The sequence below is a fragment of the Carex rostrata genome, chromosome 35 (assembly GCF_964058835.1).
Source record: "Carex rostrata chromosome 35, lpCarRost1.2, whole genome shotgun sequence".
Lineage (NCBI taxonomy): Eukaryota > Viridiplantae > Streptophyta > Magnoliopsida > Poales > Cyperaceae > Carex > Carex rostrata.
In genome coordinates this window covers 2,617,365-2,631,802 of record NC_135952.1, presented here as the reverse complement: position 1 = coordinate 2,631,802, position 14,438 = coordinate 2,617,365, and the positions used below count along the sequence as shown (strand labels likewise).

The window sequence follows — 14,438 nt, the reverse complement described above, 5'->3', positions numbered from 1 at the left end:
TATTAATAAGATATGAAGATTGTGTATACAGAAATATATAAATAATTAAACAGCATGCATATATATTGAATGATGCATTACGCGTGACATGTATAAATAAATAGAAATTTTAATAACTAACAAAGTTATAAAGCTACAATTTAGAAAACTCCGTACACCTTTTTTAAATTGCATAATTGTGAAAACTAATTCAATTCTCAAGCAGGCCTTAATCATTATATATACATATAAAGCAGAGCTAAAACTGAATTAACGCAAGATACAAAGCGAGATCTGATGCAGTTAGTACGCTATTCAAAAACATTAAACATGGTTTGATGTAGTATTACTCAATTAGTTTTGATTCGGACATTTCATCCAACAGTTCGAGAGCATTGCAATTGTTCAATCCCATAAAAGAATTGATAGTTTTGATTTGGACATTGCATCAAACACTTTGAGAGCATTGCAATTGTTCAATCCCATAAATAATAGCATTGGGTTCGTTAAGATTTAATACCAGACCTTAAGTGATATATATAGAAAGGACTCTAGACTCTGTGTTGTTCTTTCGTTCCTCTAATTTCTCATTTTCACTACTCAAATATAACAAGTAGAGTCACCCACTTCTCTGCTCTCCCTAGCCACCAAATTGCTCCCCTCAATTAGAGCCTCTGCTCAGGCTCCTTCTTCATCAAATTCTAACAAGTCACAGAAGATTTGCTTGTGCTGCTGAGGAGGATCTGGAGAGGCTCGTATGAATTCGAAGCGGATCAAGGCCATGGTGAGGAGAGGGAGATCAGGAACTGATCCATCAAGCCTCTGCTCAAGCTCCTATCTCTGACTCTATGTACTATGTAGTCGCCCTAGTGGGACTTTCGGAGGCGATTCCTAATGTTATTCGAAGAAAAAAAAAACTGAATCACACTTGTAAAAAAACCGGGTTTATATGTGTTGCACGGTCTACAGTTTTCAAGAAAAACCGGTTCTCGTCGGTTCAGCAGAGCCAAACCGGAAAGATATCCGGGTCCAGTTTTTTTTCGGTTTAACCGCCGGTCCGGTCCGGTTTTAATAACACTGGTATCTAATACGCATGGTGTGCCGTGCCGTAACGTAACCTGTATCGGTTCCGTGACAGAACCGGCTCCACCGTGTCATTTTTCCCACACTACTGTAACATCTGAAGCCCTGCGACTGGGGTCCGCATATAATAACATACCCGCGACAATTGAAGGCAACAAGTCACTAAGAGAAGGGCCCCGCATCACCAGAACAGGAGAAGATATGCAAGGAGAAACTGGAGAGCATCCATTGGGACAGATGAGCGTATTCTGCTGATTTGGCTGCTGATCTGTCGTGTCGCTATTGATATGGAATATTTAGATAACCATTTTTCATGTATGGATTCAATTTAGTCAATTAATTACTTACTATATTGTTTCAGCTCAGATTTGGCGTTTCGCTATTATTGTGACTGCGTTCCTGATTAATAAAAATTGATTCGATTCTTCAGTTGTTTGTACAATTTACGATTTTCAGAGGGAAATTATGTCTTGAACCTAACAATGTATGTTTTGGTTTGCTCGCCAGAGATTCTTGTTTTTCTTATAATTCTCTTTTCTAATTTCAAAATCCTTAAATTTCATCCAAAGTTCCAAAAATTCTCAAATTGCCACAAAATTGAAATTCGATTCATAACAAACACACTCTGACACTATGCTTGGTGGCTATTAATTGCTAGAGGTTCACTGTGTAAGGTCATAATTAGGTCTCTCTATTCTTGATCTTGCTGTAATTTGTTTGAGTTGGTTTCAGATTCACTGCCACCTGAACTGAACTGAATAATAGCAATCAGAAACAACAAGAGAATACACCAACTTTATATAACTTGGTCTTCTTCTTACCTTATCAAAATTTGGCAGTTTTGTACTTGTATCCTTTAAAGTTTGAAGTCAAGACAGGCACTCTGTATCTTCTAGTCCTTTTACTTGATGCTATCTAATATATTCATTAATGAAACAGATATCAGTCCAGTTGAAATAAAGATTGATACTGTGAAAAATTAAAAAAATTGGCCTGGGGTATTGTCAAAAGAAATTTAGTTAAGAATCACCGAAGATGTCTCCTAAAAAAAAAAATCAAAACTTCAAAATGTAGTGACTGGTACAACTTCAAAATGACTGAAAACTGAATAAATTGTCATGTCACTAGATAAATTGGTCTCAAGAATTGAAAAATGATATATTGGTCTCAAGAAATTAAATTGTATCATAGTTAAGCTCAATTCACACTATACTACATTTTGTAAACAGCCTCAAAGATTGGAGGATTCATCACACAAAACTGGTAGCTCACCTATACTAGCAGAGTGTCAATCAAACTGCAGTTGAGTTTGTGATTAAGCTGGTACACCATTTGTACCAGTAAGAATCCTCAAAAGCTTCATGGAAAGGTACTATGCTTTTAAGAATCATAGTTCATTCTGTGTGTAAAGCTGGTACTGTGCTTTTAAGCTTCATGGACAGGTACTGTCCTTGAGACCTTGAGCAAATTTTTTTGCTAAAGAGTTAAAGCAAGCAATACAAAGCAATTATGGAGGGGGAATAATATCATTGTTGACAATACAATATATTCATCTCTGGACTACAACAGCATTGAAGATTTAATCTAGTTCTTCAAGAATTAAAAAAAATAATAATTACGAAACAGATTTTCCCTAACTGCTAATTTAAGTGCAAAACTTGAAGTGAACAGTTTTGTAGTTCTCCTGCAAATCAAATAAACATGTATATTGGCCAAAATATCCAATTAAGGACAAATCCAGTGGACCTTAAATGCCCTCCACAACCTTAAATTAGTAAACCAGAGTACAATAACTCAACCTTGTACATCGACATGTACCACTAAGGAACAAAAAATGAAACAGAAAAGATCAGATCAAAAACATTTAATCTAGTGAAAAAAGGTTCTTTAACAGACAAATTGCACAACCTTATGTCAATTAGAGTTGTGCTTGAATTAAACTTTAGCCCTTTGGCAATTTTGCACATTGGCCCTTTTGAATTGCATATATTGTTTTTTTTATCATTTTGTCTCAATTGGTCTTATATAAGTATCAAATATCCTATTGTTAAAACAAATGTTGTACCCAGATAAAACATCAAATTTCTATTTCCAACTTATACCATACTTATCTTTCTTCTCATTTTTTTGTTTCACTGTTTCACATTGAATTGTTAATTATTCAATATACACTTTTCAAACTTTTTAAATAACCCTCCTCCTCTTGTCCGGGCTTGGGACCGGCTACATCATTTAGATATAGGCGGAGTTAAAAGTTTGAAATGTTAGTATCACTCAAACTTAATTTAATTTAAAAAGAAATATAACAGAAATTAACAATTGGGAACAAGGAGAGATAATATACCTTCATGAATAAAACGCAGTGGCAGTTATTTGTATCTCGTACGTGGCATTTATGTAATTACATTTTTGCCTTGTGCTTAATGCAGTGGAGCTTGCATTATTTCATCCTCTGCTCCTCTGGAATTTCACACATATGCAACAGCATACGCCACTTGTTGGTGGGGCCAATGGTTGTGTATGCACGAGCCAACGGTAAGAAGTTATACTAATACCAACAGATGTAAATGACAACCTAATCAATTGTGAGACCATTGAGTGAATTCAGAAGTTAGAAAAGCATAGAGCACGAAATAAGCAAAAACTAGGCATAATAAAATTTTAATGATGCTTACATGGAGGGTCGAAATATTGTCAGAGAGCTTAGCCCACGGACTTCTGCTTCCTTCCCAAAAATAATTAAGGTGACGACGGCTAATACCATCTAATGTTCTTATAAATCAGTGAAGCAGGCATTTTGGGTATTTCTTCCAGTAAAGGGGCTTTGTAAATGTTAAGTTCCTCAAGGGAAGTGAGCTGATCCATTGTACCAGGCAATGACCGCAGCGAGTTTGCATCAGAGATGGTCAACCACTTGAGGGTACTACTGTTTTGTAACAGCCATTGCTCGGGCAGGGGCTCCATCTCTGAACAGTAGCGAATTTTAAGGCGACTAACAAATTTTAGGCATTTGAGTGGCTCAATAAGAAGGAGACAGGGGTGATCAATTTCCAGATCACTAATATTTAAAGATACCGAGTTGTTTCCTGGGTTGACAGTGTGTGCTTGTTGCATAGATGAAAGTTCAATGAGCTTGTTGCATCTCAAGATTTTCAGTTCACTAAGTGAAGTAAATGCATTTTCAGAGGAAGGGATACAAGAAATATGTTCACTACGTTCAATGTAAAGAGTTGCAAGTGCAGGGAGCTGTGATGCTGACTCTAGCAACGGCACATCAAGTTCACCACAGTTTCCCATTTCAAGTGATTCTAGTTTGATAGGCAGGAGGATGCTCTGGTTATCAGCTATTACCAGATTTGGGATACCCATTATAGACAAGTGTTTTAGTGACACAAAGTTCCCAAATGCACCAGTTGGTAGCTGAACCAAATTCTCACAGTGTGTGATGGTTAGATCCTTAAGAGCTTGTAAATCTAGGTTCTCTTGTTGCATAAATCCATTCAATGATGTTAATTTGGGACATTCAATAATATCTACTCTTCTAAGTGATGATTTCATACATGACGGTGCTGGAGCTGTACTGCTAGAACCATGGTGCATATCTGGAAGGGAATTAATTCCCACGGAAAGCATTTCAAATATGAAAAGAGAAGAAGGAATGGCAGGAAGTTTGGGCAGCTTTGGACAGAGTTTGATTACAAGTTCTTTTAGATTTGGAAAGCCATAACAAATGTGTGCTGCTGCCCAGGATTCCCATTTTGGCATGTTCCAACAATCTAGCTTTTCCAAAGATGGAAAAGCACAATCACTTCTCCTATCACATGAATAGTCCACTTCTTTCACATTATTCATATCGGAAAGAGAGAGTAGTTTTAGATTTGGCATTTGCCCAAGAAATGGTAATGTTTCCCAATTAGGACAATCAGAAAGTGTGAGGGATGATAGGTATAGATGAGATGAATCCATCATCCAAATTGGAGGTATGTGGCCTGCATACTTATAAATTTCCAATTCCTTAAGATTTGAATGGGGTTGGAGGTTATCAATGACTTGCTTATGATTATCGGAATTTATCATGGAACTCCAATTTAAATAAAGAGTAATAAGACTTTCCTTTTTAGATAGGTTGGCTTTACTAGCTTCAATTGGATCCCCTACATTCTCAATGTTTTTAATAGAAAGGCTTCGGAGATTGTTAAGCGTTCCGAGTTCATCTATATGACGACCACACTCTTGCCCAACAAAAAATATTAACTCTCGGAGAGAGGTTAGCTTGCGCATTCCATGAATGTTTTCCATCGCATGATTGGGAAGGTTCATGTACCGTAAACTAACAAGATTGGTTATTCCTGTTGTTTCAACACCCTCATTATCTGAACTTCGTAAGCTAACAAGATTGGCCATTTGCCATATTTCAACATTATAGGTCAAGTCTAGCACTTGAATATGATAAAGCTTATAAATTGAATTAGGAATTAAAAATTCAGGTAAACGTCTCACAAATCTGGGATCGAACATTAGAAACCGAAGGTGTATCAAACGACTAAACTCCTCTGGCAGTTCACATTTACCTTGTATGACCAATAAACGCAAAGTTTCCTTAAGTGAACCATTTGGGAGAACAAATCGATTTCGATTATAATTTCCTCCAGATAAGGTTATTACCAAGGAACGTAAATTCCTAAGATTGAATATCCTTTGAATTTGGCTTTCATGAACACATACATGTTGTGCAGTGCTAGGTATAATATTAGTTTTGCTTTCTGGTTCTACTCTTGAACATTCTCCTTTCGATACATTTTGCGCCAGATCATGTAGCAAATCATGCATAATATACACATCATTCCCAAGAAGCTTTGGATATCGCTCAAAGAAAGATTTTCTTAAAAGGTGATTGAAGTACTCTTCTCCAATATCTTCTTGACTATCTTCTTCAGGAAACTCTTGGCGTATGAATCCCAAGGCCATCCACATTCTGATCAACTCATCTTTGTGGAATTCATAATCTTGAGGAAATATGCTGCAAAATCTAAAGCATTCTTGTAAATCTGCTGGTAAATGATAATAGCTCAATTTCAGCACATCTACCACATCCCTGGCTTGCTGTAAATTAATCAGTGAATCATAGTTCAAAATTCTTTCCCAATAATGGAAATCCATGTAAAAATTCAGCAAGCTTCCAATCACCTTTGCTGCTAGGGGACTACCTCGGAGCTTCTTGACAATATCATTTCCGATATTTTGCAAATCCTTATAATTGTTAGGGTTATAATTGTTAGGGTTATAATTGTTAAATGCATGTTTATTAAACAATTCTAACAACTCCTCCTCTTCCAAGCCTCTCAACACTATATTTTCCACGTGTAGCACATGAGCAAGCATGTCAGCTACTGATTTCATTCTAGTGGTGAGTAATATTTTGCTTTCTTGTTGTACAAATTTCAGGGGAGCAATAAGTTTCTCCCAATCACACATTTTATCATCATTCCACACATCATCTAGAATAAATAGAATTTTCTTTGAATTTATTTTATTCTTCAAGTTGTTCTGAAGGCGATTTAATGATTCATTATCGTGGATTTTTTCTCCTAGTTCTTCTAGAATTTTTCTTGTTATATCTTTGACACTAAAGCTTGTTGAAACACAAACCCAAATTGTTTTGTCAAAATGGTTATCTTTGCTAATCTCCTCAAAGATTAACTGAGCAAGAGTGGTTTTCCCTAATCCACCCGGTCCCACAATACAAAAGGCGGAGATATAATTGTGAGATGCCGGTTTCTTTAACCAGTCAATTATGATGGCCTTCTCACTCTCACGCCCAAATACTTTGCGTTCAGTTAAAAAAGAAGTAGTTTCTCGACTAGAAGTGTAAACAGGCTTATTAACCTCTAGTGCATTAGCTAATTGGAGGAAATTGCCAACATCAGTGGCAGCCCGATCTAATAATTGCACAGCGCCCCTCAACCTCTTCAAGGTATCTTTACTAATACCAGAACTAGTAAATTTTCTCTTCAGTGAGCCTATATTTATTAATGAGGAAGATCCACTAACCTCATCTCGGTTTTTCACCATGTCAGCCAGCTCCCAGTACTTGAGTTCATCAAGCACATCTTCAGCTGCAAAGAACGCTTCCTTGAATTGCGCCAGCCAGGCATCCACCCTTGAATCTGGGTGCTTCAACTTCAATGCCTCGCCCACACCCATGACAGCTGTGATCTTGGGAAGAGCTGCTTCCAGTCTTTGTAGCTCGGATTCAATATTGGGTGGCAGCATATGCTTGGTCAAGTAGGAATAACCTGTGTCGATGAGTTTGGTAACGATAGCAGACCCGAACCATCCACCAACGGTTAAAAGAGCCTTCTCGAAGGACATTTTTCTTCTTGTAATTTAAAGTCTCTCTTTTTTTTCTTTTTTTTTTCAACTAAAGTATTGTAGTATATTGTTGGATGAAAGATGAATTGAGAAATTCAAATTACAAGAGAAAAAAGAGTTGTAAGAAGAAAGTGTAAGACAGTGATCGAGAGACAAAAATAGTTTTTTCTGTAGATGGAAAAGAGATTCGAAGATAACAAAGATCGGTAACAAAGGAAGTAAATTACCAAAAGACAGATTGTATGAGAGAGAGAGAGATTTAAGATCTGAGAAAGAGAGTGAAAGATAGTAAAGTATGCAAATAAGAGATGATATATAAGCAATAAAGTTACAGTTCAAACAGAATTATTGGCGATCACAATCCATGTGGCATGCAAAGAGTAAACATTATAGGTAGCAAATAATCAATAAGCCTATCCACCTTCGGAAAAACTGAAAGTACAATTAACGTCAGTGACCCGTTACACAGTAAATTAATATTTTGAATTTTTGATCAAGAAAATCATATTCAGGTCAAACAAATGGAAACTTTCCTAGAAGCAACGTGTGCTTTCCTAGAAGGAAAATGTATATAAAAACAATGTATATAGAAAGTAAAATGTATATAAAAACAAGAGGAGGGTTCAAATGCCTCCATTTTTTGTGCCTCCATCATGCCTCCATTTTTAAAAACTTTAATAACTCAAAATTTAAATCTTAAAATTCAAAATAAAACCGTTAGATGTAATCTATGTTATTTTCTCTATCTACCCATAAAAAAATATCACATTTTGATTTTGCATTTATATGAATCAATAAGTTGAAAAATCAACGTCTAGAAATTATCCATATTTGTATACATTTTTACAAGCTCAAGATGACAATCAAAACAAAGTTGAAATGCCATAATTTTTTATATGTGCATAGATAAAATGATATAGTTCATATCCAACGATTTTATTTTGAATTTTAAGATTTAAATTTTGAGTTATTAAAGTTTTTAAAAATGGAGGCATTTGAACCCTCCTCTAAAAACAATTAGGGTCCATTTGTGCTTTCCTCGAAGCAACGTGTGCTTTCCTAGAAAGTAACATAAACATCATTGAAAAAGACATCTAAACTATTCCGGCCATTTTTATTAATATCCCTAAAAAAAAAGAAAATTTTAAAAATACCCCTGTGTAAATTTTTTTTTATTTATGCCCTGATCGCCAGATCCTGGGGCGCCCCATAAGGCTAGTGAGGCGCCAGCCCCCCGGGCGCCCCACGGTTCTTCAATTTTTTTTTTTTTATTTTTTTTTTTTAGAGATCTTAGTATTTTGATTTAAATAACTTTGTGAAGAAATTTTTTTCTTATTTAGAGTGTATGCCAAAAAATAAGACAATAGTTGATTTGAAGTATATTTTAAAAAACTAAATTATTGATTTGATTCCTTAAAATTTATATGCATACCAAAATCATTAACCATAGACAATAGTTGATATGTAATATAAACTCAAAAGGATCGAATCAATTAGAAGAAGGTTATATTATGGTTTCCACTAATTTTATGGCCTTCTTTTTCAGTTACTGCATTAGTTTATGCGTCAACTTTCATAGGTATAAATACTTGAGAAATAAGAGATTAATACTTGCAAAGAAAGATATTAATATTTTCATGCGTAACTTGATATGATGATCCTCTCTTTTCAGTCCTCCAATAGTCTCCTCGTCAATATTCCTCTAATGAAGTAGTGGGGATTGATACATGGACTAAAATGCAAAAGTAATTGCACCAGCATGTAGAGCATTCAAAAATACACAGAATTGATATAAATTTCAACTTATTTGGATTTTTCTACAGTTAGTTATGAATTTTCAAAGTTTAATTTTCGAAAAAACTTTAAACAGCCATAACTTTGGCTAGGAAACTCGGATTTACGATTACAAGCACTTTTCGGAAAGGGGAGGACGAGATGGATCCGATTTTGCCTGGGTGGTACACCAGGCATCGTCGTATCGGAAGCATCAGAATTTCAAAAAAATGTCGTTTAGTGCCTCAAAAATCCAGTTTAAGTTTTCGTTCGACGGTAGGTATTAAAAAACAGCGATTTTGAAACCATCTTAATAATATAGTAAAAAAATTCAAAAAAAATGTAAAATTTGGTCTCCATCAATACTTTAATATAGATTAAACATCTAACGGTTTAGATCGGATATTTGGACTTCGAAACTAGAGATATGAGCACGAATTAAAATGTCCCGTTTAATTCATGAAGTAGCATAACCTTACTCTACATGTATATATATGTACATGTATATATATGTACATGTATATATATGTATATGTATATGTACATATTTATACATGTATATATATGTATATGTATATGTACATATTTATACATATATACATATATTATAAAAAAAATTGTATATATGTATATAGAGATAGGATAATATGCTTTCGGTAGCATATGGACCAAAATACACACGGTCCAAATTTGAAATTTCAAAATCTAAACGGTCAATCCGAACCGTTCATCTTCTTCTCCATATTAATATCTGCTTGGAGACCAAATTTTACATTTTTCTGAATTTTTTTACTATTTATTAAGTATTTTACAAAATTGTTGATCCAACGGTGGCTGCACAAAACAGTAAAACCGTTGGATTAGCGATTTTCAAAGTGGCTTAATAAATAGTAAAAAAATTCAGAAAATTGTAAAATTTGGTCTCCAAGCAGATATTAATATGGAGAAGAAGATGAACGGTTCGGATCGACCGTTTCGATTTTGAAATTTCAAATTTGGACCGTGTGTATTTTGGCCCATATGCTACCGAAAGCACATTAGCATATCTCATGTATATATGTATATGTGTATATGTGTATGTGTATGTGTGTATATGTATATGTGTATGTGTGTGTATATGTGTGTGTGTGTGTGTATGTGTGTATGTGTATATGTGTATGTGTATATGTGTATATATTATACATATATTATAAAAATTGAAAAAAAAAGAGATCAACAAGTTGTTAAAAAAAAATACAACTATTGTCTTATTTTTTGGCATACACTCTAAACAAGAAAATTTTTTCTTCACAAAATTATTTAAATCAAAATACTAACATCTCTAAAAAAAAAAAAAAAAAAAAAAAAAAAAAAAAAAAAAAAAAAAAAAAAAAATAAATAAATAAATAAATAAATAAAATAAAATAAAATAAAATAAAATTGAAGAACCGTGGGGCGCCCGGGGGGCTGGCGCCTCACTAGCCTTATGGGGCGCCCTAGGGTCTGGCGGTCAGGGCATAAATAAAAAAAATTTTTACACATGGGCATTTTTTAAATTTTCTTTTTTTTTAGGGATATTAATAAAAATGGCCGCAACTATTCTATTGGGCCGCCTATCTATCCTTTGTGTGGATCACTCATAAATTATTCATTAGTTATAGAAAAAGAAATTTATATTGTTTTTTTTAGTAAAAGAAAAGTATATATAGTCGACTTGAGGAATTAATAGTCAAGTCGTATTTTTAGAGAGGGATAGGGATTGCATTTGAACGATTCCAGTGAATGTAGAATTCAAACTAAATTTGTGACCAATGATTTATTAATTAATTCAATCTTCAATTCAATAGCTAGTAATTAATTGTGGAACCAATCAATGCCCCAAATTTTTGATAGAGATGGATAGGGATCCAGTGGTTGGTATTATCGATCACTACTTCTATGAATGTGAATTTAATAATAGTCTTGGAAAAAAATTTATATATACAAGTGAACCAGCTGGATGCATTGAACTTAGTTGAATTTTTTCCAAAAAAATAGACCAGTCAATGAATGTGCGTCACATTATTAATAATCTACAAATATTCTTAAATTTATTTTATTTGAATCTGCAAAATCTCATAATTTCAAAAGCTTGTGTTAACAAATTATCATTATTTTATCACCAATAGAAATTATTAATACGAGACTATGTATTATAATAAATACTTTTACAAGCTTCTAATGATAAAATTCTGTCTTCATCCCTCTCATCTTATTCTTAGGACCGATTTTTTTATTTATATCCAAAAAAATATAAATTTGAAAAACTAACCAAACATCTTATTTATTTCGAAAACTATCCAAACCGGAAATTTTTTTTTCGGTTTCAATACCAATTTCCGGAAATTTTTTTTCCAGAAATTGGATCCTAAATCCGGAATAATTTTTTCCGGATTTAGGATTTTTTTTTAGGAAATTATTTTTTCCGAAATTTTTTTTTTTTTAGGAAACTTTTTTTTTCGGATTCTTTTTTTTTTTCATTTTTCATTTTTTATAATTTATTTATTTTTTGTATTGAAGTATTACAAATATTTAATATAATTTTAAAAAAATAGAAGGAATACTATATAATTTGATTTATTTGAAAGACTGCTACAAATAATCCGGATCAACATTTTTCATACCGGATTTTTTATGGCCGTAAAAAAAAATAATATAATATAATATATGTATATGTATATGTATATGTATATATAATATAATATATGTAGAGTTAGGCTGGGGTGCTATGGATAGCATAGTGGCCTCCCGTGCTACGGCTCAATATTCGAGTTTGCAAAATCCAAATGGTCGATCCGAACCGTTCATCTTATTCTCCATATTAATATCTGATTGGAGACCAAATTTTACATTTTTCTGATTTTTTTTACTATTTATTAAGTATTTTACAAAATTGTTGATCCAACGGTGGCTGCACAAAACAGTAAAACCGTTGGATTAGCGATTTTCAAAGTGGCTTAATAAATAGTAAAAAAATTCAGAAAATTATAAAATTTGGTCTCCAAGCAGATATTAATATGGAGAATAAGATGAACGGTTCGGATCGACTGTTTGGATTTTGAAAACACGAATATTGAGCCGTAGCATAGAGGCCACTATGCTATCCATAGCACCCCAGCCTAACTCAATATATGTATGTATATGTATATATAATATATGTATATATAATATAATATATATGTTAAAATTTTTATTCGACCCGAACCGTTCTATCCATCTTAAAAAATAGTAAAAAATTTTCAAAAATTATAAAATTTCATCCCTAACCATATTTTAATATGGACATCATGTTGAATGGTTTAGATCGACAATTTAGACTTTGAATATAAAGAAAATGAAGATATAAAATATGAGGTATGATGAGGTATAAAAAAAATGAGGCATTGGAACACTTGTTTAGTGCCTCAAAAATTCAGTTTAAGTTTTCGTTCAACGGTAAGCATTCAACGATCTGTATTTTCAAAGTTTTCAAAGTCCAAATAGTTGATCCAAACAGTTGAACATGATGGATATTTTAAAATGTTCTTGCAGATCAAATTTTACATTTTTCTAAATTTTTTTACTATTTATTAAGATGGGTACAAAAATTCATTGGTCTGAATATAGCAATTTTGTTAAATACTTAATAAATAGTAAAAAAATTCAAAAAAAATATAAAATTTGACACGCAAGCACATTTTAACATATATATTATATTATATATACATATATATACATATATTATATTATATATACATATATATACATAGAGATGAGCTACGGCGAGTTGCTAAGTAAAACGTGTTTCTACTTCATACCGTATTTTCATTTTGAAAAGTCCAAATGACCGATCCGAACCATTAGATGTGATCTCCATATTGAAATGTGCTTGGAGACCAAATTTTACATTTTTTGGAATTTGTTTACTATTTATTAAGCAATTTTGAAAATTGCTGTTTTGCTATGAACAGTAAAAAACAGTAAAAAATTCTGGACCATCTGATCAGCGATTTTCAAAATTGCTTAATAAATAGTAAACAAATTCCAAAAAATGTAAAATTTGGTCTCCAAGCACATTTCAATATGGAGATCATGTTGAGTGGTTCGGATCGGTCATTTGAATTTTCAAATCGCAAAATATGAGTGTGAAGTAAAATAGTCGCTTTACTTCGCAACTCACCGTAGCCTATCTCTATATACATATATTATATTATATATACATATACATATATGATATTATATATGAGGAGGGTTCAAATGCCTCCACTTTTTGTGCCTCCATCATGCCTCCATTTTTAAAAACTTTAATAACTTAAAATTTAAAACTTAAAAGTCAAAATAAAATCGTTGGATGTTATCTACATCATTTTCTCTATGTGCTCATAAAAAATTATGACTTTTCAATTTTGTTTTCATGTGAATCAATAAGTTTAAAAATCAACGTCTAGAAATTATCCACATTAGTACGTTTTTTACAAGCTCTTGATGACAACCAAAATAAAATTTAAATGTCATAATTTTTTACATGTGCATAGATAAAATGATGTAGATCACATCCAATGGTTTTATTTTGACTTTTAAGTTTTAAATTTTGAGTTATTAAAGTTTTTAAAAATGGAGGCATGGTGGAGGCACAAAAAATGGAGGCATTTGAACCCTTCTCATTATATATACATATACATATATTATATTATATATACCTATACCTATACATATACATATACATATATTATATTATATTAATTTTTCTTACGGCCATAAAAAATTCGGCATGAAAAATGTTGATCCGGATTATTTGTAGCAGTCTTTCGAATAAATCAAATTATATAGTATTCCATCTATTGAAAAAAAAATATATTAAATATTTGTAATACTTCAATACAAAAAATAAATAAATTATAAAAACTGAAAAATGAAAAAAAAAGAATTCGAAAAAAAAAAATTTCCTAAAAAAAAAAATTTTCAGAAAAAAAATTTCCTAAAAAAAAACAATCCTAAATCCGGAAAAAATTATTCTGGATTTAGGATCCAATTTCCGGAAATTTTTTTTTCGGAAATTGGTATTGAAACTGGAATTTTTTTTTTCCGATTTGGGTAGTTTTCAAAATAAAAAAGAGGTTTGGTTAGTTTTTTTAAATTTATATATTTTTTTGGATATAAATAAAAAATTAGTTCTTAGGACAATCGTGCAAGCGATGCTTAAATATTTAAATGAATTTATTTAAATTACAAAC

The 14,438-nt window shown here is 32.4% G+C and overlaps 1 protein-coding gene across 1 annotated transcript; it reads right to left on the bottom strand.

Moving 5' to 3' along the window:
- Positions 1-3,816: 3,816 nt before the first annotated feature.
- Positions 3,817-7,700, bottom strand: LOC144549338 (disease resistance protein RGA2-like). Its single transcript, XM_078298048.1, has one exon. It carries the CDS (start codon positions 7,432-7,434, stop codon positions 3,817-3,819), a length of 3,618 nt encoding a protein of 1,205 aa, XP_078154174.1. The 5' UTR covers positions 7,435-7,700.
- Between the last annotated feature and the right edge of the window lie 6,738 nt (positions 7,701-14,438).

Excerpts from the sequence above, each read along its gene's own strand:
- LOC144549338 (XM_078298048.1), bottom strand. The coding sequence starts at position 7,434 with ATGTCCTTCGAGAAGGCTCTTTTAACCGTTGGTGGATGGTTCGGGTCT.